At 41.1% G+C, this 25209-nt stretch overlaps 1 protein-coding gene across 1 annotated transcript in view; it reads right to left on the minus strand.

Annotated features, from left to right (window-relative positions):
* EPB41L3 (erythrocyte membrane protein band 4.1 like 3) overlaps positions 1-25209 on the minus strand; it is a 141025-nt gene that overhangs the window by 78442 nt on the left and 37374 nt on the right. Inside the window, 2 exon segments of the mRNA XM_025210858.1 lie at positions 5808-5999; positions 18024-18223. Coding sequence (XP_025066643.1) covers positions 5808-5999; positions 18024-18212 — 381 coding nt within the window. The 5' untranslated portion in view covers positions 18213-18223.

The following is a 25209-nucleotide window of genomic DNA, read 5'->3' on the forward strand; positions in this document are numbered from 1 at the left end:
GAGTGGCCCTTCTCTGGACCCTCTCCAGGTTATCCGCATCCCTCTTGAAGTGCGGTGCCCAGAATTGCACGCAGTACTCCAACTGCAGTCTGACCAGCGCCCGATTTAGAGGGGAAGTATCACCTCCTTGGACCTATTCGTCATGCATCTGCTGATGCACGATAAAGTGCCACTGGCTTTTCTGATGGCTTCGTCACATTGCCGACTCATGTTCCTCTTGGAGTCCACTAGGACTCCAAGATCCCTTTCCACTTCCGTGCCACCCAGCAGGTCATTCCCTAGGCAGTAGGTGTGCTGGACATTTTTCCTCCCTAGGTGCAGCACTTTGTATTTCTCCTTGTTGAACTGCATTCTGTTGTTTTCTGCCCACTTGTCCAACCTGTCCAGGTCAGCTTGCAGCTGTTCCCTGCCCTCCAGCATGTCCACTTCTCCCCATAGATTTGTGTCATCTGCAAACTTGGATGAGGGAGTGAAACGTACTCTGTCCAAGTCGCTGATGAAGACATTAAAGAGTATCGGTCCAAGGACTGATCCCTGCGGGACCCCACTGCCCATACCCTTCCAGGTCGAAACCGACCCATCCACCACGACTCTCTGGGTGCGACCCTCTAGCCAATTTGCCACCCACTGGAACTTGTGAAAACTGAAGTAAAAAAGCCATTAAATCGTTCAGCTTTGCCTTCATCTGTAAATGGATTGCCTTCTGCATTCTGTAAGGGACCTACACTTTCTTTGGTTTTCCTCTTACTCCTGACACACACACACACACACACACACACACACACACACACACAATTTGTTTTGATGCTTTTTATATCCCCATGCCAGTTGCATCTGAAATTGTGCCTTGGCCACCTTAACTGAATGTCTGTGAGAGAGCCTTATACTCTTCCCTAGTATTTTCCATCTTTTATAGTATTCAATTTTGAGTTCCAACTCATTGAGATTGCTGCTGGCCTCCTGTTGCACTTTCCATTCTTCTATCACATTGGGATAGCTTGCTCCCATGCCCTTAAAAGGGCCTCCTTAAAGGTGCAATCATCGCTTCTGGACTTTTTTCCCCTCAGACTTGTGTCCCAGGAGATCTTCTCCTGAGACTTCTACTTGACCAACAGATGCCCCGGTCAATGAATATAAATATACTTGATCACCCTCATCTAAAAGAAAGGAATTCCTAATTAATCCATTTGGTCCTATTAGTAGATCAGATTACAGAAATGTCATGGAGTTACTGAATATTTTATGTTTTTTTCATAAGGAAGAATAAGTAGATTTTATTGTCTATTTTAATTTCTTTCTTGTTTGGAATGCCTTTGTTCTATTAAATACATTTCTAAGTCAGATTATGTATAACCCAGATACTGGATGAAAGAAGAAGGAAGTTTTCAACTCAGTTTTGCAATGCCCATCTTGGAATTCACTCTCTGAATGGAAACATTACAGGTGTGCCCACTGTTATTGTCAAAGTGGGTTGTAAAGGTTTAATATACAGTAGAACCAGGATTGTGCACATCTGGATGGCATGCAAACCTCTTAATACACAGCAGGTTGCCAGAAATGAGGCCACTCATCTGTCTATTATCGTTTTTACCCATCAAAGGTCACTGGACATTCAGCTGGAGCTTATCAGCAATTTCAAAAAGCTAATCAGACAAGTGGTACTCTTTGAAGTAAAAGCCATAGCAAATAGAGGGAGCACCTCAGCAGTTCTGCAAAACTGTTTTATGTAGCTGTGTATACCTCCAGATCCTTTGCAACTGCTGCTGTCTGTAGAGAGAAGCACCTAACCTGTGACATATATCTGGGTTCTGCTGATTTAGATCTTCTGCAAATATGCCTAGATCACTCATTAAAAAGAAGGGGGGGTGCAATTAATGTCCTGGTTCAACATATTAGAAATCAGAGAAAAGACGACAGGAGGAGATGAAAATGGAAGAAGAGCACCTGACTTAAGAAACAGAATATGGGAGATAATGGGAGTAGAAAACTTACCCCTGGTGGATCTGAATTTAAGAATACCTGCAATTTTATCTGTCAGTAAACGGATGAGCACATAACTGATAAGCTGTAGGTTGTTCTCTACCTGAGAACATGATTCTTTTATAAATGTTAATATGTTAAAGGTGTTTGCTATCTGCAGAGCAACTTACAGGCTCATTACTTGATTGTGTGTGGCAAGTTCTAAAATATTCCTCAGTCTGTGAAATGAGGATAATAGAGATGCAATGGTAAAATGTTCTGTCCAGGTCCACAAAGGGCAAAGCTGGACTTCTAATTCAGGACTATGGGTGTGGACACACAGTATGTTGCTACAGAGTAGACTGACTTTACTCCCCAGTAAAACTGAAGCAGATACAAGACAGTCACTGGTAGAAGTTACTCCACTCTGGAGAAAAGTAGCCCTCAGAAAGTGAGGAGTAACTACAGGCTGGTGTAAATTACATTGCACCAATTGTACAGGGCTTTACCAGTCAATTTCATCCCAGGATAATCTTTTGCCCAAAGTAAACTGGTTCTCCTGCCACCTAGTGGCTGGGAGCTATAATAGCATCTCCTTGATGTTGTTATATACCATGGAGTATTTACTATTTACCTTACAAAGTAGTAATCAAGTTGTGTGTGTACCTTTGGATTTTAGCTTCCTCATTCTTGGCCACACATCACTCTATTAGATCATGCTCTCTCTCAGTCCATTTTGAGAGGAGTTATAAAGCATAACCTAATGGCACTAATGGGATATTAATGTGTAGCTAGCAACATTATTATCACCCAGCTGACAGTTTGACCCATTACATCTTGACTCACTGTACTTAATATGAAAAATTATCACTATTATAAGAGTAAATTAAGTGGTCAGAAGCATAAGGAGCTATAACATTTGATTTGCATGTGCCTTTAAAAAAAATGGGTGTCTGTTCTTCAGGACTTCACGTCACATTTATGCATAAGCTGTTAGGCCTCTCCCTAGACATCTTATTGCTCACCTCACTGAGATGAACATAGCACAACTGCATCCAGGGATATAATAAATTATCTTCTGAGGCTGTCCTTAAAATACTGATAGCACCTTTTTGGAGATGTGACAGATGACATTTTACATGTTATAGGATTCTGTCATAATCTCTTTTGATCATTCATATAAACACTACTACTAAGCAGAGCTGCTGTATAAGAAGCTATTCCCTCAAGCTTCTATATGATCTCCTGAAATCTCTTCATCTTCTTTCCAGATACTTAGTCTCTATGGCCTGCTGCACTTCCTCTGGACTTTTTTCCCTTAGAGGTCAGTATACAGAGTGTAAAAGGAATCATTCCTCTTGACAAAACATGGTTCCCTTCATTTGCAACTGAGCCTTCTGCAGAGCTATTTGATGTTCTATTGAGGTATATTATGTGTTCTCGTGTCCCATACAGTAGCCTGCACTTCTATACAAAAGGCACATAAGCAAGAAAGCCTGGCACAGAATTGCAATACAAGTATCAGTTATATCATAGCATACACAGCTACACATGCCACCCCAATAGCATCTGGGTCTCCTCTAATATGCTTAAATTTTGCCTTTCCACTATGGACCTTTGTTTTGGTGCATGCAAGTGCTTCCTGGTCATCATATTAAGATCTACCCCAGCGGTTCTCACCCCTCATTACACATGAGGCATCCTTCAGAAAATGCCAGGTCTTAACAGGTCAGATTTTTTTTTTTTTTTTTTTTTTTTAACACTATGAAATCCTATTTGAAATCTCCAGATTCATCATGCAACCCATGTTTACAAACCTAACAATGCTAACACTGAGTGGCACACCATGATGCCTTGAAAGGATCTCAAGGAACCCCAAGATGCTGTGGCACCCTAGTTGCAAATCATAGATTGATTCTGAAGATGGCCAAAAAAACGCAGACAAACCCACTTTTACACTACAGTTACCACTATGAATTAAAGGATATTTTAGTAATCTGAATAGATAAAAACTGTGCAATTCATTCTGGACATTCTGAATTGCTGTTCACACAAGTCAGACAGAACTTGAGAGAGAAATATGACACACAATAAATCAGTGACATCTACTATATATGCTAGCACTTTCAACACTTCAGCTCAAGCACAGTAGAAGGCTGAAGAAAAAAAGCGTGCAATCTAGAAGAAAGCATAATTCAAAGTATTTCACTTGCATAAATAAAAACCTAACTTAATAAATCTCTCTTTGTGCTCGATGTAATGCCTTCATAAAAACTTGTCTTGTCAGCTAATATTTCCACAAAACCTCTATTCAGCAAAACTTGCTTGACTGTACTCCAAACAGTGACTTATATTTTCCAACTAAGTGACTAAGACTGAAATAGGTTCGAGTTTTCCCAAAGCCAGTATAGTAATTCTTCCAGTGACTACGTTTTTAGTTAACAGTGCCTTCAAGACTACCTCTAGGTAGCTAGTGTAGTATGTCATTATTATCATGAATGTCAGTTTTTTACTATTTTGGCTTCCAGCACCAATTTTCTTTTATCTGACACTGGAGTTGTGTCGAAACATTCTCAACCACCAAAAGTAAAAATGTACTTAACTGCATAGTTGCCAAATGACTAAATACATAATAAAATTGCATCTGCCATGTAAACCTAAGCTCTTGGCACTGTAAAAACACATTTGCTCCAAAAAGTACAGAGCAAAGTCATTGGACAAAACTTGGAAGTCCTTGCCCTGCCCTCCCTGATGAAGTTGTTGGGATTGTTGATTGAGCTCCACAGAAACTGATTAGATGTTTAGGATTTGGCCTCAAATGCAGTGATTTTTTAACCTTTTAAAGGCAGACTTCCCACTATTTGGGGTTACAGCTGACACGTTTGGAATGGTGCAAGGACTCTTTTTCCACTTAGAATCTTCCTCCGTCATCTCACCTTCCCTTCTCCTCCTTTCCCTCTCTGGCCTTGTCATTTTTTAAATTCTTTTCTCCAAAACTCATGTTTCCTTTATGTACTTTTCCTAGTTCATTTTTTTTGTCCTCATCTATCCTTAACTCTTCCACCACACCTTTCACCTTCTACCCTAATTTTGCTCTTTCAGTTTCTTCCCCTCCTCTTCTGGTGGCTCCCCTTTTTTGCCATATACTCCTTAATTATCTAAAGGATCCACTGGTAGAGAATCCATTGGTTTCTCTGTGAGACCTGGATGCTGCTATGTCATTAAAGCCTGTCATGTCAAAGATCATCATGCCTAGATAGTGCCTGAAAGGAAGACTGACTGCCTAAAGGAAGCTGCCAACTTCTCCTAGCTACTAAGATTTAGACACAACTAGGGCAAACTCCTCTAGAGGCAAAGCATATGATCAATTCTGCCCCACCCCCAAATTACACACAGGCCAACATTATCTTGAGAAAAGACTGAACTGCTCTGTGAGTAACCACCAAGTCTGGGAACTGGGAAGCCTTTGGACATAGGAAACTCTTTTTCTTGGATGTCCTTCATTGTCAGCATTCCTGGTGGTACTGTTACACCCCCCATGGCCCTTGAATAATGCACATGTTCTTGTCTGGGGTAAATCTGTGTTCAATCTCCTACACAGGACAGTGGAAGGTGGTTCATGTTTGGCACTTTTGAAAAAGAACAGACTCCTTAATTGATGCTTATGGGTTTATAAGTTTAGATTCAGGCTTGCCTTTTTGAAAGTTTTAGCCTATGAATCCTTTGAAGTTTAAAAACGGATTTTTCCTCCAGATTATAATGAATTAGGATATACAGGTAACAGAACATAGAGCAAAATAAAAGATATAGAGTGACAAAACAATGCAAAAATAGAAGTAAAAACTTACCTCCACATCACATGCATATTCAGAGCCATCCAGGAGAGTCACCTTACACTGCATACTTTTGGGTCTTTTGACAATCTTTAAAGGAGATCTGGAGAGTTTGCTAGATGATGATTTTTGGGATAGCTTATCCTCCTCCAACTGCTGGTACTCCAGTTGTTTTGCAACAGCAAGTTCCTGTTCTTTGTCAGTTGCCTGTAAAGAGAAATTAAAGGAATACGTTTCAATTTCAGATAAAGAAAACAGTGTTGTACAAGACAACCATTTAGAGTCATGAAACACAACTGAACTTCCACGTGGAAAGAGACCACTTACCAGCAAAGGTTTTAACTGCTATATAAATGATGGACATTAGATACAGATGTCATCATTTAATGATATTGATATCTATATACCTCTATACATATATAACTAATGTCTTTTTTGGTGTTTGGGAACAATAAAACAAGAATTTGCCTACTCAATTGTTCCTCTTTTCATAACTGTCTGTATTCACTAGCATGTCCTAATCAAACGGCAGACAGATGCAAGCAGGTAGCCAAAACTTTATTAACTTACACTGAGGGGAGATACTTCATAACCCCATCAACCAGAAACCAGACTTTTCAGTGTATTCAACATGGGGGTTACAAGGCTCTCCCCCTCAACCAGGGTTAGACTCTCTTAAGACTTGCCAATTCCTCTAGTCTTCCCTTCCGTTCTCTCTCTTACCAGGGAGATAGAGGGAATCTCCTTCCTCCCCAGGTAGGCGCAAGCTTCACCAGTGACACTGAACTACTGCTAGCTCTTAGGCCTTTTACCCAAGTTATCACAAATTAAACAATCTTATAAATTTGCTAATATTACTTTTCAAAACCCTACACCTCTTCCACCACATGGTGCTTCCATGATAATGTGAAGAAGGTGAGAAACCCATTAGGCCTGCAAAACATGGGCTCCAAAAGGAAAACATTCTCCAGCTCTTGAACAGGAGACTGATCAGCCCAGATCATAAAATGGACCTCTAAGGAGGTAAAGAACTTGCAAGCAACATAGGAACTGCTAAAGAACACCATATTGAAGACACAAAGCAAATGCATACAAACTTCAAGTAAAGAAAAGTAAAGTGGACCAAAAGAAGGCTGGCATGGCTCTATGGCAGAATTAAAGGCAGTAAGCAGAAAAAAAGGTTTCTTTCAAAAAGCGGAAGTCAAATCTTAATGAGGAAAACAAAAATGAGCATAAACTCTGGCAAACCTGATATAAAACTGCAGTAACACAAGCCAGAGTTTAAGGAGATACTTGCTAGAGACGCAAAAGATAGCAATAACAATTTACTTAAGTACATTAGAAGCCAGAGACCTGCCAGGGAGTCAGTTGGACCTTTTGATGCAAAATGGGTGCAAAGAGATGACAGGGATATTGACAAGAAATTAAATGCATTCTTTGCATCTGTCTTCCCTGTGGAAGTTGTTAGGGAAATTCCATCTCCAGATACACTCCTCTCTAGGGACAAGATAGTGGAGCTGACCCAAACTGAGATTTGCTGGCATTCACTGTAGGGTCTTGAAGACGCTCAGATCAGAAAATGCCAAATTCCCAACCGTAGTATGCAACCTATCATTAAAAAGAACCTCGGTACCAGAGTACTGGAGGGTTGCCAATGTGACTCCCATATTCTAAAAAAGCTCTAGGGGGGGACACAGGGAACTACAGGATGGTGAGCCCAACTTCTGTTCCTAGAAAATTGGTAGAAACAATAATAATAAATAAATAATAATAAAAAAGAATTGTTCAGCACATGGATGAATATGACTTACTGGGGAGGAACGAACATGGCTTTGACAAAAGGGAAATCATGCCTCATCAACCTATTAGGGGTCTTTAAGGGGGTCAATAAGTGGGTAGATTGGGGGGATGCATCCATGGTGCTTAAAAAAAAAAAAACACAGGGTGTCCACACCTTGAATACAGTGCCCAGTTCTGGTCCCCACACCTCAAAAAGGATATAGGAGAATTAAAAAAGGTCCAGAGAAGGATGACAAGGATGGAATGGAGGGGCTGGGCCTATTCAGTTTTTAAAAAAGGGGATGCTTGAATAAGGGACACGATAAGTTTACAAAATACTAAGCGATGAAGGGCAAAGAGAAAGTAAATAGGGATTTAATATTTACTGGTCTCACAAAATAAGGACTAGGAGTCACAAAATGAAACTAGTAGGCAGTAAGTTTAAAACTAACAAATAAAAAGTTATTTTTCACACAGCATGCAATTAGAAGTGTGGAATTCATTGTCACCAGATGTGGAAGCTGACATTTTAGCCAGATTCAAAGAGGGGTTGAACATGTTTTTGGAGGAAAGGGGCATCAGTAGCTATTGGGCATGGGAGTCAGTCTCTGAATTATAACTTCCTAAACTTAAATGCTGGATGTTGCAAGTGATCGAGGAACAGTGGAAAAAAAACCCTTGTCCTATTCAGTTTACTCCCTTCCAGCATCCACTCTCTGCCACTGTGAGACACAGGATACTGGGCAAGTTACCTATGTTCTGACCCAGAAAATAGCACTTTTTATGTTCTTATGAAAAAAGTTACACCACTTCTATAATGACAGGCAGGGAGAGTGTGGCATACAAAAAGATAGATTATAAAAAATTCAAGCAAAAGGTTTAATTCATGGAGATGGAGAGCAAAGGGTCAATTGCCATCTGGTAGCCAATGGGTGATGGCAAGCCCTTGGAAGAGAAGGGGCCTCAACCCCAGCTGTTCATGCCGCATGTTCCCCACCTCCCTGTCTGTCACCATGCCAGTGTGATCAAAAACATTGTAGCAGTTCTATTTTGGGCTTATCCAATAGTCAGAGCTTGAGATATCTAAAAGAGCTGTTACCATGCTAATATTGATTGTGGTTCTTCCTAGAACAGATGACAGTCAAAGCAGATCCATCTAAAAAGACTATGCACTCTTCAGAGCATCTGCATTCCTGTAACGGTTACCTCTATTTCCAGTTATGTCCCTGCTAGTCCCCAAACAACATTTCAGTGATGAAAATGCAGTAATACTGAAATAAAGCTTTAAAAAAATATTAATCTTTTAATCGTCTCACTGCAATGCAAAAAACAAAACAAAACAAAAACAAATAACTGATTTGGCTCTTAAATATTTCCATATAAATAGCAGCAAGCAGCACTGACATTCATCACAAATTAATCCTTCAAGTCTGTTTTCATCCATTGCAATGAGCCTTCATGAGTGTGGATCAAAGTTATCCAAAAGCTTTAATCTGCTTTCAGACAAAACAGCCCTGCACCATACAACTAGCAAACATCAGTACAGCACAAATGCAGGGATCTTTCCTGAGAGAAATCATGTAAGAGTTCTCCAGTGCTAGTTTTCCTGGGCCAAAGAGAGGTAAAATAGCTTATACTTGAAAATGTATGCCGTTATGTTCCCTCCTTGCTACTCCAGGGAGGTAATACTGTAGATGAGAAATACAACTGGCTTCTATTACTTCCCCAATTCAGATCTTGTACATCTCCTCCTACTGGTCACAACATAAGAAACAAGAGAAGTCAGGTCTCCACGCCGAACCAGAACTCATAGTGCAAGTGCCTTACAACTCCTACTCCCTATGTAGAAGCACTGAAAGGTTCACAGTCTGATCTTGGAGCAGAAGACAAGAAGGAAGTGAGCCTAAAAGACAAACGGAACAGAAGCTGTTTTTTAAAACCAACATAGCCTCTTCACCAGCTATAACCTGCTGGAGAGAAAAGGGGAAATTCACTTCCTGCTACCTCAGCTGTGGCCTTCTCAGCCCAGCAATGCTAGTTGAGCAGTTTCCCTTTGAAGCATTTAGGGCTTGGTGTTAAGATATCAAGAACCTGAACTATCACAGAAGTGGTAATGGGAGATGAAGACCCTTCATGTCACAGATGAGGTGCCTGTCAAGTTAATGATCAAAGCAGCTCTGAGTCAGGCCTTATTCTTTTAAGGCAGGGATGGGAAAATATGGCCCACAGGGCAGATCCAGTCTGCCAGGCAATTCCACCTGGCCTGCGGGGTCCCTCTGTGAGACCCCTGTAAGCCTTGGCTAAGCAACCACCCCCCACATCCCAGGCGGGCCTAACCCACCCCAGCCCCAAGCTAGGAGGTGCCTCTGCCTGGCAGAGGCTTTTGCTGGCCACCCCGTGGCTGTTTCCAGTCTTCTTGCCTGTGAGCCTGGAAATGCAAGTATGAGCACCCACCGGGCGAGCCAGGGACTCCTGCTGGGGGAGAGGGGACAGGCATGTGCAGAGTTGTGCACTATGGGGCCAGGCCAGGCTGGCCCTGCACGCTGCAGCAGCACAGGAGCTGAGCGGGACTGGTGCCACACACTGCCACCATGTGCAGACGGGGACTGGGGTCAGAGTGCAGGAGCTGCACGTTATGGGGTTAGGCTGGCCCTGCATGCTGCCACCTTGTGCAGCTGGGGACTTGGGCAGGACCGCTACTAGGCTGCATGGGGCTGGCCCTGCAGGCTACCACCATGTGCAGCCAGGGACTTGGGCGGGAGCTGAGTGTTATGAGGCCCGGTGGGGCTGGCCCCACACGCTGCTACCACCTGCAGCTGGGGACTTGGCAAGAGTGCAGGAGTTGTGTGCTATGGGGCCAGGGAGGGCTAGCCCCGCTTACTGCCACCACCTGCAGCTTCAGGGACTTGCACACTCTGGGGACTCTGAGGACCACCCTCCCCCCGCACACACACACACCCCACCTTCCACCGTACACCCGCCCCACACCCCACACACAATATACAAGACTAAGACTGTATTTTGAGCTATTACGCAAACGTCTCTAGATACACTATGCAAACGTGCAAAAATCAGGACAAAAATACATTTTTAAATAAAATTAAAAATAAGTTTTAGTAAATGTTTGATTTATTTATTTATTTATTTTAAGTATACGGTTTGTTTATTTCCTCTGGTTTCAAGATGGCAGTGGCCCCTCCCAAAAGGAGTACTTCTAGGGGAAGGGGAAGGAATTCAGGTGTCAAAGATCAGGGGTTAGGGTCAAGACTTCTGGTCCCAAGATGGCGACTAGGGGGTGGGGCACCTGTCAAGGGGCGGGGCTATCCTTGCAGCCCTTGACAGCTTGCCAAAACCCGTTAACCTGAAATAATTGCAAAACCCCTGCTTTAAGGGTTTGGGGCTTGCAGTCAGCCAGCCCTATATAATTATCAGCCCCATCTGGCAAGTAATGAGGTATGTAGCCTCTTCCAGGACTGAAGAAGGGAGATGACGTTTTCTAGCAGACCTGGACGAAGGGGGGTTGAAGTGAAGAAGCCTCTGGGAGTGGAAGCTGGGTGGGAAGCAGGTAGTGTTTTGATTGATGTTTTTCAGAATTATTACAAATGTAACTCTGCCCTGAAAAAGAACTGGGGATGGCAGCAACCTTTCCTAGACTTGGAAACAGGACAGGTGTTTTACATACAGGTAGGCAAAACCACAGCAATAGTCAGGCTATGGAGGATTAGAAACATCACTGGTTAAAAAAAAAAAGCATTCCAGAACCTGGGAAAATCCCTCAACTAAGTGAGGGACTAAGGTACCCAGCTGAGATTTCTATTTAAGGATAGGAGGCATCTTGGACATCTATGCAAGTACTCCGGGAAGGGGGGAGCAGAGCACTCTCAGAGCTGCTCTAATTAAAGTGCTTGCAGCATCACTTGTATTCAGTGTCCTGTGCTTCAAAATGGCAGTGGGGCTGCTTTAACTAAAGCTTGTTCAACAAGCTTTAGTTAAAGTGCCCCAGACCCCCATTTTGAAATGTGGGGATGTTGAATGTGTGTGACATGGAGGCTGCTGGATTGTGCTAATTAGCGCACTCAAGCTCACTCGATTAATCAAGTCTGCTCTGACACATGCTCATTAGCACATGTTGGAGCAAAGCTCTGTCGTGTATAGGTGCCCCTTCAGTCTGCAACAACTTCTAAGACACTTTCTGGGATATTCTGCTTCACTGAAACCTCCGTTACCAAACAGTTGCAACTGCAGTACTCTGCAAGAGTTCATAAAAGAAGTGTGCTGCAATTATTCTATTAGACTAAGGAAGTAGGCCAATGTAAGTTTAATGGAATTTTTCTAGGCTACAATCACACAGGTTTTTCTGTAGTTCAGAGCCCAGAAACATGCCAAGAAAGATTAGTGAGGGCCCCAAAACCATCATGACACGTTCATGCACTGAGACAGTTTCAAAATGAATTAAGTCTCATTTTCTTAAAGAAACCTGACATTCTGTTGGTGCAGTTATCTAAGAGAAAAGTGACCACAGAGAAGCAACTGCTATAAAATTCAGAGCAAGCCTACAGAATACATGCATTTTCTCCAGAAACTTATTTTTCCTCATGCCTGTTTCTTATCTTTTTTTTTTTTTTTGCAGTATTTCAATTCCACGGCCTACAAATCAATCTCAAATGGAGGGGAAAAAACCAATTGTTTCAGGCTTGTTCTTGGAACATGACTCCTACAGATGTACAGATATAGATTTAAAAACTTAGTAACTGCAGGACTCTTATGATCATGCAATTTGAGTGGTCTGAGCCATTTAATAATTCTCAATCTTCTGATTAGCCATAGATAAGCAAGGGGTTCTGTGCTATAATGTTTTCTTTCTGTTGTTTTACAGGATGAAGCACATATCCACTCTCTGGCTTGATTTTGTTTTGTTTCTTCATTTCATTTCAGCTTATTGGCTTCAGAAACTGAGGAAAGACTGTCAAATCCCAGATATCCTTCGGATATTTATCTCGGAAAATTATAGCAAGTTTCAGAAGTCTAATCACTTTTTCAGGGCCTTGGCTAATTTGCCAAATGCAATTCATTCTGAAGGGAAGAAAGTTCTGAAATCATGAAACACACAGGTAAAGCAGCAGTAGCGCAGTCTATGAAGTCAGGAAGAATATAGGGCCATTATCTATGAAAGGGTCATCAACATAGGTGATAAAGTCACCTCACCTAAAGGGTGAAGTCTGAGCCTGTGGACATTTATGCATTTATACCAGGAGAAACTCCTTTCTCCCAGCACAAAACGTAGAATTTGGTGTTCAAGGAGGTGTTCAAGGAGTTTTTCGCAGAACAAAACCAGGGGGACTGTGATGGATCAGTGTCCCAGAGCACTCTGGAGTCCCAGTTTGCCCACAGGGGCAAGTGGGAGAAGAGCATGCCCCGTTCCCTCCCGCCTTCCTGCCTGTGGGCAAACTGGGGCTATATGCTCAGTCCCAGATACTGTGCTGGGACACTAACCATTTTCAGAGCAGCAACCAGGGTTGTTAAACACAGCCTGCAGTGAGTGGGTGGCTGAACACAACCCTGGTTGCTGTTCTGGGACTGGTCGTGGTCTCAGGTCAGCAGCTGGCGCTGCAAGCACAACCCCAATTCATGGAGGAGGGGGGGTGCCTGGGCATGGAGCTTCTACCATTCTGCCCCCCCTTCCCCACCGCCTCCCTCCACTGGTGGTAGGCATCTTCCTCCCCTCTGCAGCCACCTCCAGCTTAAACCCTTCTGGCAAGGGGATGGGGGAAGCAAAGGAGCAGCTCTTTATAGCACCCTGGCCAGATAGCTTGGGATTTAAAGTGACTTTACTCTCCAAGACCAGCGGCTGGATGTCCCCTCTCACTACATTTTCTTGCATTGCACATTCCCTTGAAAGATGCAATGCTGGAATCAAACTATGAGGAGGATCTAGTGGGAAGGCAGCTGGAAAGCACTTCATAAAAGACAGAGATGGGAGAGGTGGTGAGAGACAGGCACAATTCCATCGCCAAGGATGTGGGAAGAGAAGAAATGCTCTTTCACGGATAAGCCAGCTGTAGTGGAGGATTCGGAGAGTATGTTTTTGTAAAAGCCAGGACATGTAGAGAGATATCATGAACTTTATGCTTAGAAAACTGACGGTAGCATTTGGCTGTTGAGAAGGGGCCTGCTTACTCAGGCAATTAAAATAAAAACATCTGAATAAACACTTTGCCATGGTTATTTGAATGGGCAACTGCCACAGTCAGGGAGGTTCATAGATTCATAGATGTTAGGGTCGGAAGGGACCTCAATAGATCATTGAGTCCGACCCCCTGCATAGGCAGGAAAGCTTGTGGCCATTATTTCTTGTAACCCCCAGGGGCGCCTTGGTGAATAAAACCTCACCAATTCCCTTCTGTGCCCCCGTGATGAACTTATAGGCAGCCACAAGGTCGCCTCTCAACCTTCTCTTGCGGAGGCTGAAAAGGTCCAGGTTCTCTAGTCTCTCCTCATAGAGCTTGACCCGCAAGCCCTTAACCACACGAGTGGCCCTTCTCTGGACCCTCTCCAGATTATCCACATCCCTCTTGAAGTGTGGCACCCAAAATTGCACGCAGTATTCCAACTGCGGTCTGACCAGTGCCCGATAGAGGGGAAGTATCACCTCCTTGGATCTGTTCGTCATGCATCTGCTGATGCACGATAAAGTGCCATTAGCTTTTCTGATGGCTTCGTCACACTGCCGACTCATGTTCATCTTGGAGTCCACTAGGACTCCAAGATCCCTTTCTGCTTCCGTGCCACCAAGCAGGTCATTTCCTAGGCAGTAGGTATGCTGGCCATTTTTCCTCCTTAGGTGCAGCACTTTGCATTTCTCCTTGTTGAATTGCATTCTGTTGTTTTCTGCCCATTTGTCCAACCTGTCCAGGTCTGCTTGTAGGTGTCTGGGAAAAAAGTATTAAGCATGTATTAAGGCAAACAAAGTACTGTATATTCTAAATTGGTTTTTATTTAAGGAAGACAAGGTACAGGCCAAGCTAGAAGTTTATGAAAGGATTTTATGTAAAAATGGGGGGCAAAAGTACCTTACCATTCTGACTAAGATCCAGCAATGCCTTCTTATAGCTGCTTTACAGAGTCTATGTCCCCTTTTTTGGTATAAATTTCTGCTACCCATGCCAGGTTAAGCTTATACTAAGAAATGTATTTGGGAATGGGAAGAAGTTCCTCCCCCAGCTGGAAGATTGAAGTGACTGGCCCAAAATTAATCAGTGAGGAATAAGCTTCACTTGTTGGCAGGAGCATTGTGGGACAGGAAGGGAGAAAAATCTCAATGAAGTGAAAGATACTGGGGACTCCTTCACACAACCATTTAGGGAAGACCTCAGATATATTTGTGCAAAAATGTCCTTGAAACATTCAAAACCCTTTGTGTCTGACTTTCAATACAGTCTAAACTATTTAGATCCCCCTATGTTAAAATGCAGATGCCTATAGCCTTTGAAGCACTTTAGAAACTTCAACTGTAATTAAAATAGTAGATCATTGGGTTTGGAGTTTAAATAGGAATTTCAAATAGTCTGAGCACATCAGCTTTAAATTCTGAAGTCCTGACCAGGTTATAACATTGTAATAGCTGACTTGGTAATTTATATATAGTATGAGGTCTGCCTCCTGCAAATCAGACTGCAGAGAAGAATGCACTTCAGAGCAGGAAGTCTCAACTCCTATAAATGGGCTTAATAAAAACAGGATTTTTTGTTGCATGAAAGTACAACTTGACATTGCTAATATTTGCTATCAGTAACTCGTCATAGAAAAACTGGAAACAACTGCTTTAGCTCAGATAAAAGCTAAAGGCAGGCTATTTAAGACTTAATTACATTGGTTTTTTTCCCAAAAGTATTTCAAAGTGATCTACTTCCGGTTTGTGAACTTTGAATTATTTCCACAATATAAAAATGATGGCATCGCAACGTATAAGGATAGAAAGAAAAAAAGCTGAAAACAGGTAACTAGGCTGTAAAATATATGTACACTAGCATATATCAGAATTAGACAATGAGCACATACAAAAGAGGGTTGCCTTTGCTTTCCACTTCACAATTCATTAGCAGTGAAAAAGCCTCACATGTCCTCTTACGTGAATTAAATCAGGTGATATATTTCTTCCACTTGTGCCTGTTTTGGCACAGTTTTAGAAGCATGCCAACTTTAGTTCTCAACGTTTAACTTTCCTCAGTTATGAGCACAAACTGAATATTCCTTGATAACTTAAAGAAAAATCCCTTGAAAAAAAGAACAAGTAAAATCAGATTAAACTACAGTCTGATCTCTGCTTGTTTATAATTACACTGTAATAAAAAGTTTCAACTACAACCCAGCAGGTGCACATATTATATTGCATCTGAACACATCTCCATATTTTAAGGAAAACCAAATCACTCCTGTAGGGAGTTATATCCAGATAGGAACATAAGTTAATGTTGCAAAATACATAACTTGTATTGTTCTATGAAGGCAATACAACATATTTGTGACACTAGGCTTACATCTTTTCCCTTCTAAGGAGAAGCTTCTCTAATGTAATATGCTTTCTACCCTTCTTAAGCTGGAATCCCATTTGATAAAAAGGAGTCTTCAGAGATGCACAATCCAGCAATAATAGATGCTGAAACTTTGAAGACATGAAATGAAAATACTAGATCAGAATTTTTAAATTCCTTGCATTTAAGATAGGAGATGTTAGGGCTTTCTGCTTGCATTAAGGAGGAGATATGTAGATTTGAATTCATTCTTGCGCAAGTCCCACCTTCAAGGTGTGCTTGTAGAATTATTTTATTCTTCTAATTGAGAAAAAAAGGAAGGATTTTCTCAGCATGCACTTCTTTACTCCGATTGGGTATTCTACTTTTAACACTGAGGAACTTCAGGTAGGAGTAAAATGAAAAAAAGTTCACTGCTTCTTTGATTTTTGCCCTTTTTATTGAAAATCCAAACAGCGCAGCTGATTAGTGACAAGATTTAATGATGTTTTTGTGAAGTGAACACTTACCTGCTTTAAAATATATTAAATGTAACATTTCACATAGGTTGTACAGCCACTTCAAAATAATTATTTTTAAATTCAAATTAGTGACTTAATTGTGAAAGGTCCCATAATTAATTATCAATCTACTGGAAAATCAAATTTGCCTACAAAAAAGTTAAGACTGTATCTGTTCACCGCTGTTCTTGAGGACTGGCAATGGAATTAAACATTGTGTGAGAACATATCAGGACTCCAATATCCTAGGGAAAGGAAATCCATATGGTAGAAATGCTTTGAAGAAGAAAAGTTGGGGACAGTATTTAGGACAAAGGGATCAGAGATGTGACCAGCTTTTCTAGTATTGCGTGCACAGCTGTTTGCTGTTAGAAGATGACAGTGTGGCTATGCCACTTTATTAACATACCCAACACCAGGTAGACATTGAAATGGTATAATTTGCACCCAAAATTACTTCTAGCTGCAATTTTTTCTTCTACAGTAGCTTGAGGCTGCAATACTGCACATCATATTTAAGAGCCAAAAACAAAGCTTGCAAATGTAGTTGTGGGTCAGAAAGAATGTTTGACATGTATTTTCTGTTTCTCTCTGCCTTGTAAGCATAAGTCGTTTTCCCCAGTTAAAAAGAATCAGTCCTCACTTAAAAGTTCCTAAGCTTGTCAGAGGACACAGTGCAAGAGGACTTAAACTGACTTATTTCACAGTTCAAAGGTGAATAAGAAAGATTAGACATGGGTCACTAACCCTTTGACACCAAAAGCTTTTGACTGCCAGGCCCCCTGTGCTAATGGAGTGCTACTTATCTAGTAATACTAAATGTTGACCCTTCATGACCTATTGATTAGAAACGGTTAAAAATCAATGCTAAATGCATCATTTTTACATATATAATAAAAAAATTAATACAAGAAAAATGAAAAGCCACCACTTAGTAAATCCTAAAAGCAAAGAAGTAAGGTTTAAAAAGTAATTACAGTACCAACAATTTAGAACTAAGGGAACTTTTAAAACCTCAGAGATGTTATGGTACATGTCAGACTAGGACACATGAAATGAGCTTTCAGCAAGCGTCAGAGTGGAAGCAAACCTCCTAAACACTGGCAGCTTTTCAAAATTAGCACTCTGATGTAAAGAAAAGCTTAAAGAATGCTTTTCTGCTTATAATACTGGCCTCCAAAATTAAGCACATCTAACATTAATTCCAGAAGATTGTGCATAAAGGTATACTAACACATTATTGTCAAGTCCCAAGGACCTGAGCCAAATCAGTATATTTTTGTGAGGTCATTAAAAAAGCCCTTCAAATCAAACAAAGCTTTAAGGTAGACAAGACTTTTATTCAGACACTTTTACTTGCAAAGAGCTTATAAAAGTGTGTAATCCACTGTGTCCAGCAACTGTATAAACAGTTCACTTGCCTGCTCTTTTTTCACAGGTGTACTGTGAGCTGCCACACCAGAAAACTGTTCTAATCCGTTCTGATGTTCTTCACTTAGCTGCTGCTGGTCTGGAGGTTGTGCCCCTGCTGTCCCTTGCTGAGCAGGGTCTTCTTGCTGATCTTGTTCTTTGTCCTTCGACTCAGAATCTGATCCAGATTCGGTAGTCATGGTTGATTATTCTGTAAAACAAGATGGTCAAACTTACTCCAAACAATTCTTGCACCTGCTAATTTTTTTTTTTTAAATTACATTGCAAAATGGAAAAAGACCATCACTAAGTTTTAGTCTCATTAATCCTGGCTTGGAAACCAATCAAAGTATATATTCATTATTCATCAGTGACCCATTCTGAATTCTTAGAAAATAACTTGAGGCAAAAGAGCAGGGCTAAATACATTAATAAATCCCAAGGAATTTTATGCTCCATAAAATGTAGTTCTGCACTGCCATTTATTAAGCATATTGTAGCAAAAGTATGGTAATGAGAAATACAAAAATAAAATTCAGGAGGAGTGTTATAGCCAATGAGTAATGTTTTCACAAGAACCTAAATGAGCTGGAGTATGTCTATATTACTTCCTCAGTGTTTCTGTGTGTCATTTAGAAGCACGGCACTACCTACCTCCTCCCACCAACCATATACGAAGCCTGGAAGCGAATCCAGGGACATTCGCCCTATCACAGCTCTTAAACTCTGTCTCCTGGATGCTTGTAAGTGGGGACACTCACTCATTTCCAGGTTTGGTGCAAGCAAATGGGCAAGCTAGTACTTCTCAGTGAAGTACTCTGCAACTCCAGAGACATGGTAGAGACCTACCTTCAGGCTCTTAAAATTCCAATGACTTTCACTGGACTTAAGTGTTTTTGGATATGTTTAACTGTAGGCTCCCTAGTGTCATTTAAAGACCCAAGCCCTTTTTGAAAATGAGTTGTAGGAACTTTGGAAAGTTTTACATAATATCTTTAATGTTAATACTCAGCCAACAGAGAGAGTAGTGGGGAAGGGGAAGAGAGAAAGAGGGAGAGAGATGTATGAATTGAACAGAAACATTTTCATACGATCAGCTCTTATGACACACGGTCAGCTTTTAAGAAAGATGATGCTATGAGCCAAATTCTGCTCAGTGACTGCACATCAAAATTTCATTCTGGCTGTAGCAGCATTCTATAATTTCAGAAGAGGGAATGTCTCTGAAATCCAAAAGCACTCTAAACCAAAGGCAACATATATAAAGTCCTGTTTATATCTATGAGGTTGCCTGCATGCATGAAGCACACTGAATTTGGCTCTGTGTTTTATTCTGCACCCGTTAGATTCAGCTATACTTCCATAATTCCCCTTAATAAAATTAAAAGGCCTTTAAATTGAAGTTAAAGTTTAGATGCTTGGAAATTTAAGAAATTGAAATAAGTAACGGTTTGAATATGAAAACAGATGTTTGTTTGTGCTATGCTTCATTTGGTCCTAAATCAACATGAGATTGTTAGCAAGGCTATACAGTTGAATATTGTGGTCAAAACTGCTTGTTAACAGACCCCTCCAGCAGGAAAATGTTTTGTAAAAGGGGACCAAAGAAAAAAAAAAGGTATTGTCAGCACTCCATCTGATACTGCAGAAAGACCATCCAACATGAAGACACTATGTCACTCCACATTAAACAAGGATTTGAAAGAACAGATTCTATTTAGCACAGTAAATCCTTTTGCATATTATTTTCAGTATTTACAACTTATTAGCCATCACTGCCTCATATACATGCATCTTGATTTAAGCTATTTTAAACAAACTAAACTAAAATCAGACTGTTACAATCTAATTCTGTTCATCAAAACCTAATTCCTTTAACCTGGTAACCATAGTTACTATGCGATTACAAGCAATTCCCCAGAATATGAATCTGTTTATAGTTTGGAATGAGTCCACTCAATTCTTAACCAACTAACATGCTTGCTACTACAGCAGGATTCATTAGCTGTATTCTCTCTCTCTTTTTTGCAGTCTAATGGAATAGTCTTTCCCTTACTAGGGATTCATTATTTAATGGAAAATGTTTTGGTGGAGTATTTGAATGTACCATTTAACAAGCATTTTATCTATTGGTTGACACTTTCTATACACTGAAGACCAAATTTTCCAAGGAGCTCATATTTGTGCATGCGGTTTTGCATGTATATTTTTGTTTATTTTCACTTGTGCACATAAATAGCGAGAAAATTAATAACACTCAGTGTTCAATTTTTGAGACGTGTGTAAGCAAAATTCATAAATGACCAAAAAAATGGGCAATGGGCAAAACCTGTGCAAGCAAATCACTAATAACCACACACTGAAAGTCTAGCCTCAAATGTCACTCTCTCAATTTAGTAATGTATCACCTAGCTTTAGAAGGATATAATACATTTCTGTACACACCTTGGGATGGCTATTTGGGTTTATTTATTTTGACAATTTTTATTACCATAGATACAGACAGGAAAATTAAGAGATGGAAAGAGGATTATCTGGAGTCATTTAAAATGTGATGATCATTGTTGAGAGTTCAATTCTATTAAGCCATTCTTTGTTGTACGCTTGAAAAATAAAATGGCAAAATAAGGTTAATCTCTTGTAGTTTTGCAGTGTCCATCTGTCACATCCACATGCAACAGAACTAGCTCCCATCTGATAAGACATTTTAAAATGCGTTTTGCACGTTTTCTGTCCATGCTCCCCACTGTCCCATTGATAACGTTTCTCCCCCTAGTCCCAAACCTTGTTTTGCACCACTATGAAAAGAGATAATTTTTCTAAGTAGCCAAACATTCATTCAACAGCAGATTCAATAACAAACAACTGGGTTCAGGGTTTAGTCAGTAATAGAAAATTTAATTGCAACTACCAAGACAGCAACAAAATAACTCCCAATAGTGTAGGATTACCAAGGAGTATGATTTTTACACAAAATAATATAATGCACGAAGGTTTTAGTAGCAGAGGCCCATTTCTCTTATTAGTGATACCAGTATAATTTTGTAACATTTACTTACCAGTAGCAGACCAGACTATCAGCTAGTAAAATAAGATATTTATTTGTACTTTGATTTTAGCTTGGGAGCTTTTTTCTCCCCAACTGCTCTTTAATGAAGATATTTATTATGGCTTTTAGTGGAAGTGGAAGCATTTTAAATTTGTAAAACTTTTACCTGAAACAATGCTACAAAGCTCTCCTGGACTGGATGTTATCTCCAGCTATGTTTAAGCCCCTATCTTCTGGAAGAATGATGTTAGTACAGGCTCAAATCTTCTTCCTTCCTTGTTTTTTTGTTTTGTTTTTGAGTTATCAGACCCTTTACCGTTAGTGATTCCTTGGATTCTCCTGTAGTTGCTCAGGTCCATGATGGATTTCATTAACCCAAAATTCACCATTTCCAAATGCCTTCTTTACTTGCCCATACAATTTCAATGCTTACTAAATACTAAGACGAACAGTCCTAATCTTATATAATCATCGTCTAGATATAAATGAAAGGAAATCTCCAAATTCAATTTCTTAATAAAAACTTCTGCTACTGACATATATTTAGGATTTGTCCTTTTTCTTTCAACAAAGGTTGAAAATACCCTCAAAGAATACTGTCGCAGAGCACCAAGGTGCCCTGCTCCTAAAGAGGAGAAACTGCTAGAGGAAAAGCTCTAGCAGTGAATAAGGAGCCCAGCTGGTGGTTGCCAGGACAACGGGAGGCAGCAAACGACCCACACTTGCCAGCGGTCAGCTATCTACAAGGGGCAAGGCCTGGCTCTTATAAGGCCCAGGAGCTGAGGCCAGAGGCAGTTCCCTGCCAGCAGCCAGAGAGGCAGGAGCTCCTGGAGTAATGATACGAGAAGCAGCGAGAACCGCAGGTACTGCTTAAGCAGAGATATGGATGGCAGCTCTAGGGCGTTTGTGCAACGTGGTTTAGCCAGGTGGCTCATGTTTAAGTTGTAGCCAAGAGGCTTGAGTTTATGTTGAAGTTTGTTTAACACCGGTGGTTTGGGTGAGGCTATAAGGGGATGGAGGAGGCCTCATAGAGGACTCACGGCAGAGTGAGGACCCCAGCCCCAGTGAGGGCACGAAGTTCGGGGGTACAGGCCCCAGCTGCAGGGGGAAGAGCCTGGGGCGGGGGCAGCAGTACAGAGGAGGCCCTAGTGAGAAGGGTGGCGTACAGAGAAGGCCCTCAAGGCTTAGTTACGCAGAACACCCGGGGCAGGAGAACTGTGGCCAAGTGGAGGAGAGGTAGCCTCCCTATAGCAACACACATCAAAGTCGTGGTGGACGAGAATAAAAGGATGCAAGTCCGAAGCTTGGCACAGTAGAGGAGGTGGCAAGGGCTAGCACGGCGACCCTGCTGTCCCTCCTGTTACAAATACAATGTAAGATAAAAAGTTAACAATTCTTGGATGCCCAAACTAGATGGTCATCTACTTTCCCTAGCAAATAAAGTTAATTAAAAATTAGTTGGCAATCACTTATATTTAATAAATATCATTGTCCTAGGGAAAAGGTCATCAAAAATATGAAATAAATACAACTTCACTTTTGTTTATAGAATTGCCTTACATAATTCCATTGACTGACATAGCTCCTTTACCTGTATTTTACTACTGTCTTTCTAGTTAATCCACAGGGTTCAAAAGTATGCCTGATCAGAAGACATATCAGTAGCTAGGAAAAAGCTCTAAGGTACTTGTATAGTAAAGGAAGGCACACTTAATCTGTGTCAAAATTTTCCTAAACTTAGTACAAACTTTGGGCCATATTCTTCCTCCCCCAAAATGAAGAGTTTTTAAGAACACTATTTTATACAAGTTGTACGAGGCACGATTCAACACACATTCATACTTGGGCATCTAATAGAGTTTTGCCTAACGATTCCATATTCGAACATTTAAAAAAAAAAGATTACTCACATCCCCAACAAAAATGTTGGCACAGTACTGGATAGTCCAAGACTACTCCAGCTAAACTCAACATGCTTGCTGATTTCAACTACATTAGGATTTGGGTCTGTCTCAAAAAAATCGGAGACTTTGCTGACTTTAAAGGTGACTACTTATCACTTAAGTTAAAAATGAATTTATATTAAGAAATGTTATGTATATAAAGATGGGTCTGAAAGCATTAGTGATGAAGAGTTAAGGGAAGATTAATATACATTCACGTCTTTCCAAAGGTAATATGATATTTTAACATACACATGCAAAATGCCATATAGCATACCCTAGTCTTAATTCTCTCCTCTATATTCCTGCCTAGCGCCACAGTTTATAGAAAATGTATCTTTTTAAACACCTTTCCATTATGCACCACACAGTTATTTAATATAAACTATAAAACCCTGAAGACCAACACCCAACATCACAAATTATTCTCCTGTTTACCCAATCACTGTTAAGAGATATAAATCTTACTTTCTATATACAGGCCAGGGACTTAACCGTCTCCATTCCCAATTACCTGTTACAGCTCAGCGTAAACATATTACCTCCTGGTCCCCATATACCTTATTTATACCATAGCTCAACTTTTCCCCTAAAATTTAACAACCGATAGCTGGGAGTGGGTGTCTTAAATGTGGAAATGGTTTTGAACAATTTTGTTAAAGAGAAAATTCATTTTTTCTTCAAAATGTATCATCCCAAAACAAGATGCACATGTCATTTGAGGGTGTTTGGTGTGCAGATACTGTTCATCATTCCGTTATGAGGCAAAGCACAAATCAATCCCTTAATATCGACTGAAAATGTCATACTTTACCCATTCATATGCTTGCATTATCCTTTCATTACAACTCATCCATTAATTTAGCACTGCCTTCCAGTTCTAGAACCTAGATCTTCTTTTACTAAACATATATAGAATGTTCTGCTCAGAATCAGTAGCCAGCACTGCCTGCGACAACCTGCCATTAGTACAGGTTTCCCGTGCTTTATGCTGTACATGCGTTTGTGGAAAATGGTGCACAACTTGAATTCACATAAAGGGAACCCACTTTACAATGTACCAAATAGGAATAGGGGCCAAGATCTCGACTGTACTCACCCCCAGGCCCATTTCTACCGCTTCTATAAGACAATTTTGGTACTTGCCAACAGCAGACAGTACACACAAGCACAGGGTGGTGGTGAATGTTACCATAATGGGGATGACAACTACAGAAACACGTGACACAGACAACAAGTGAGGAGCACAGATCCACACAGGAGACTATATTTTGCTGCATGTCATTCCCACAATGCACTGCACAAAACAGCTGACTGTGGGCTTCCATAGCATACTGATCACAGAGTGAACTGACCTTGCATATAATTTAGGTTACATGGGGGGCAAGGAGAAAGGGATTTGGTGGTAGGGGTCTGCTACAGACCCCCACATCAAGGGGAAGAACTAGACTTGGGGCTCCTGAGGCAGCTCTCGGAGACCATAAAAGCAAAGGAGGCAGTAGTCATGGGGGACCTAAACTACCCAGACATCTGTTGGGAGACGCAGACAGCAAAGTCCCACCGTTCACACAGGTTTCTAACCTGTGTACAGGACCTCCACCTGACACAGGAGGTACACGGTCCCACTAGGGGGAATGCCTAACTGGATCTGGTATTGGCAACGGGGGATGACATGGTAGGGGACCTACAGATCGGTAGCCGTCTGGGGAACAGTGATCAGCTAATAATAGAATTCTTCATAAGACGTCGAGTGGGTAAGGTAACTAGTAGGGTGAAAGTGCTAGACTTTAGGAAAGCTGATTTCAATGAACTCAGGTGATTAGTCAAGGACACACTGCAAAGTAGGAGTTTTGAAGTGATGGGAGCCCAAGAAGGGTGGCTGTGCCTTAAGGAAATGATCCTTCGGGCACAAAGGGAGACAATCCCGATGGGAGGAAAAAGAGTGAAAGGGGCCAGGAGGCTTCCTTGGCTGACCAGAGAAATCCAGGGCAGCCTACGGGCCAAAAGGGGAGCACGTAAAAAGTGGAAACAGGGAGAGATCACCAAAGAGGAGTATACCTCCTTTGCTCGCGCTTGTAGGGAGGCAGTTAGATGGGCCAAAACTACCATGGAGCTGAGGATGGCATCCCAAGTAAAGGATAACAAAAAATTGTTTTTTAGATATATAGGGAGTAAAAGGAAGGCCCAGGGAGGAATAGGACCCCT

This window comes from Alligator sinensis, unplaced genomic scaffold (assembly GCF_000455745.1).
Source record: "Alligator sinensis unplaced genomic scaffold, ASM45574v1 scaffold168_1, whole genome shotgun sequence".
NCBI classification, from domain to species: Eukaryota; Metazoa; Chordata; order Crocodylia; family Alligatoridae; genus Alligator; species Alligator sinensis.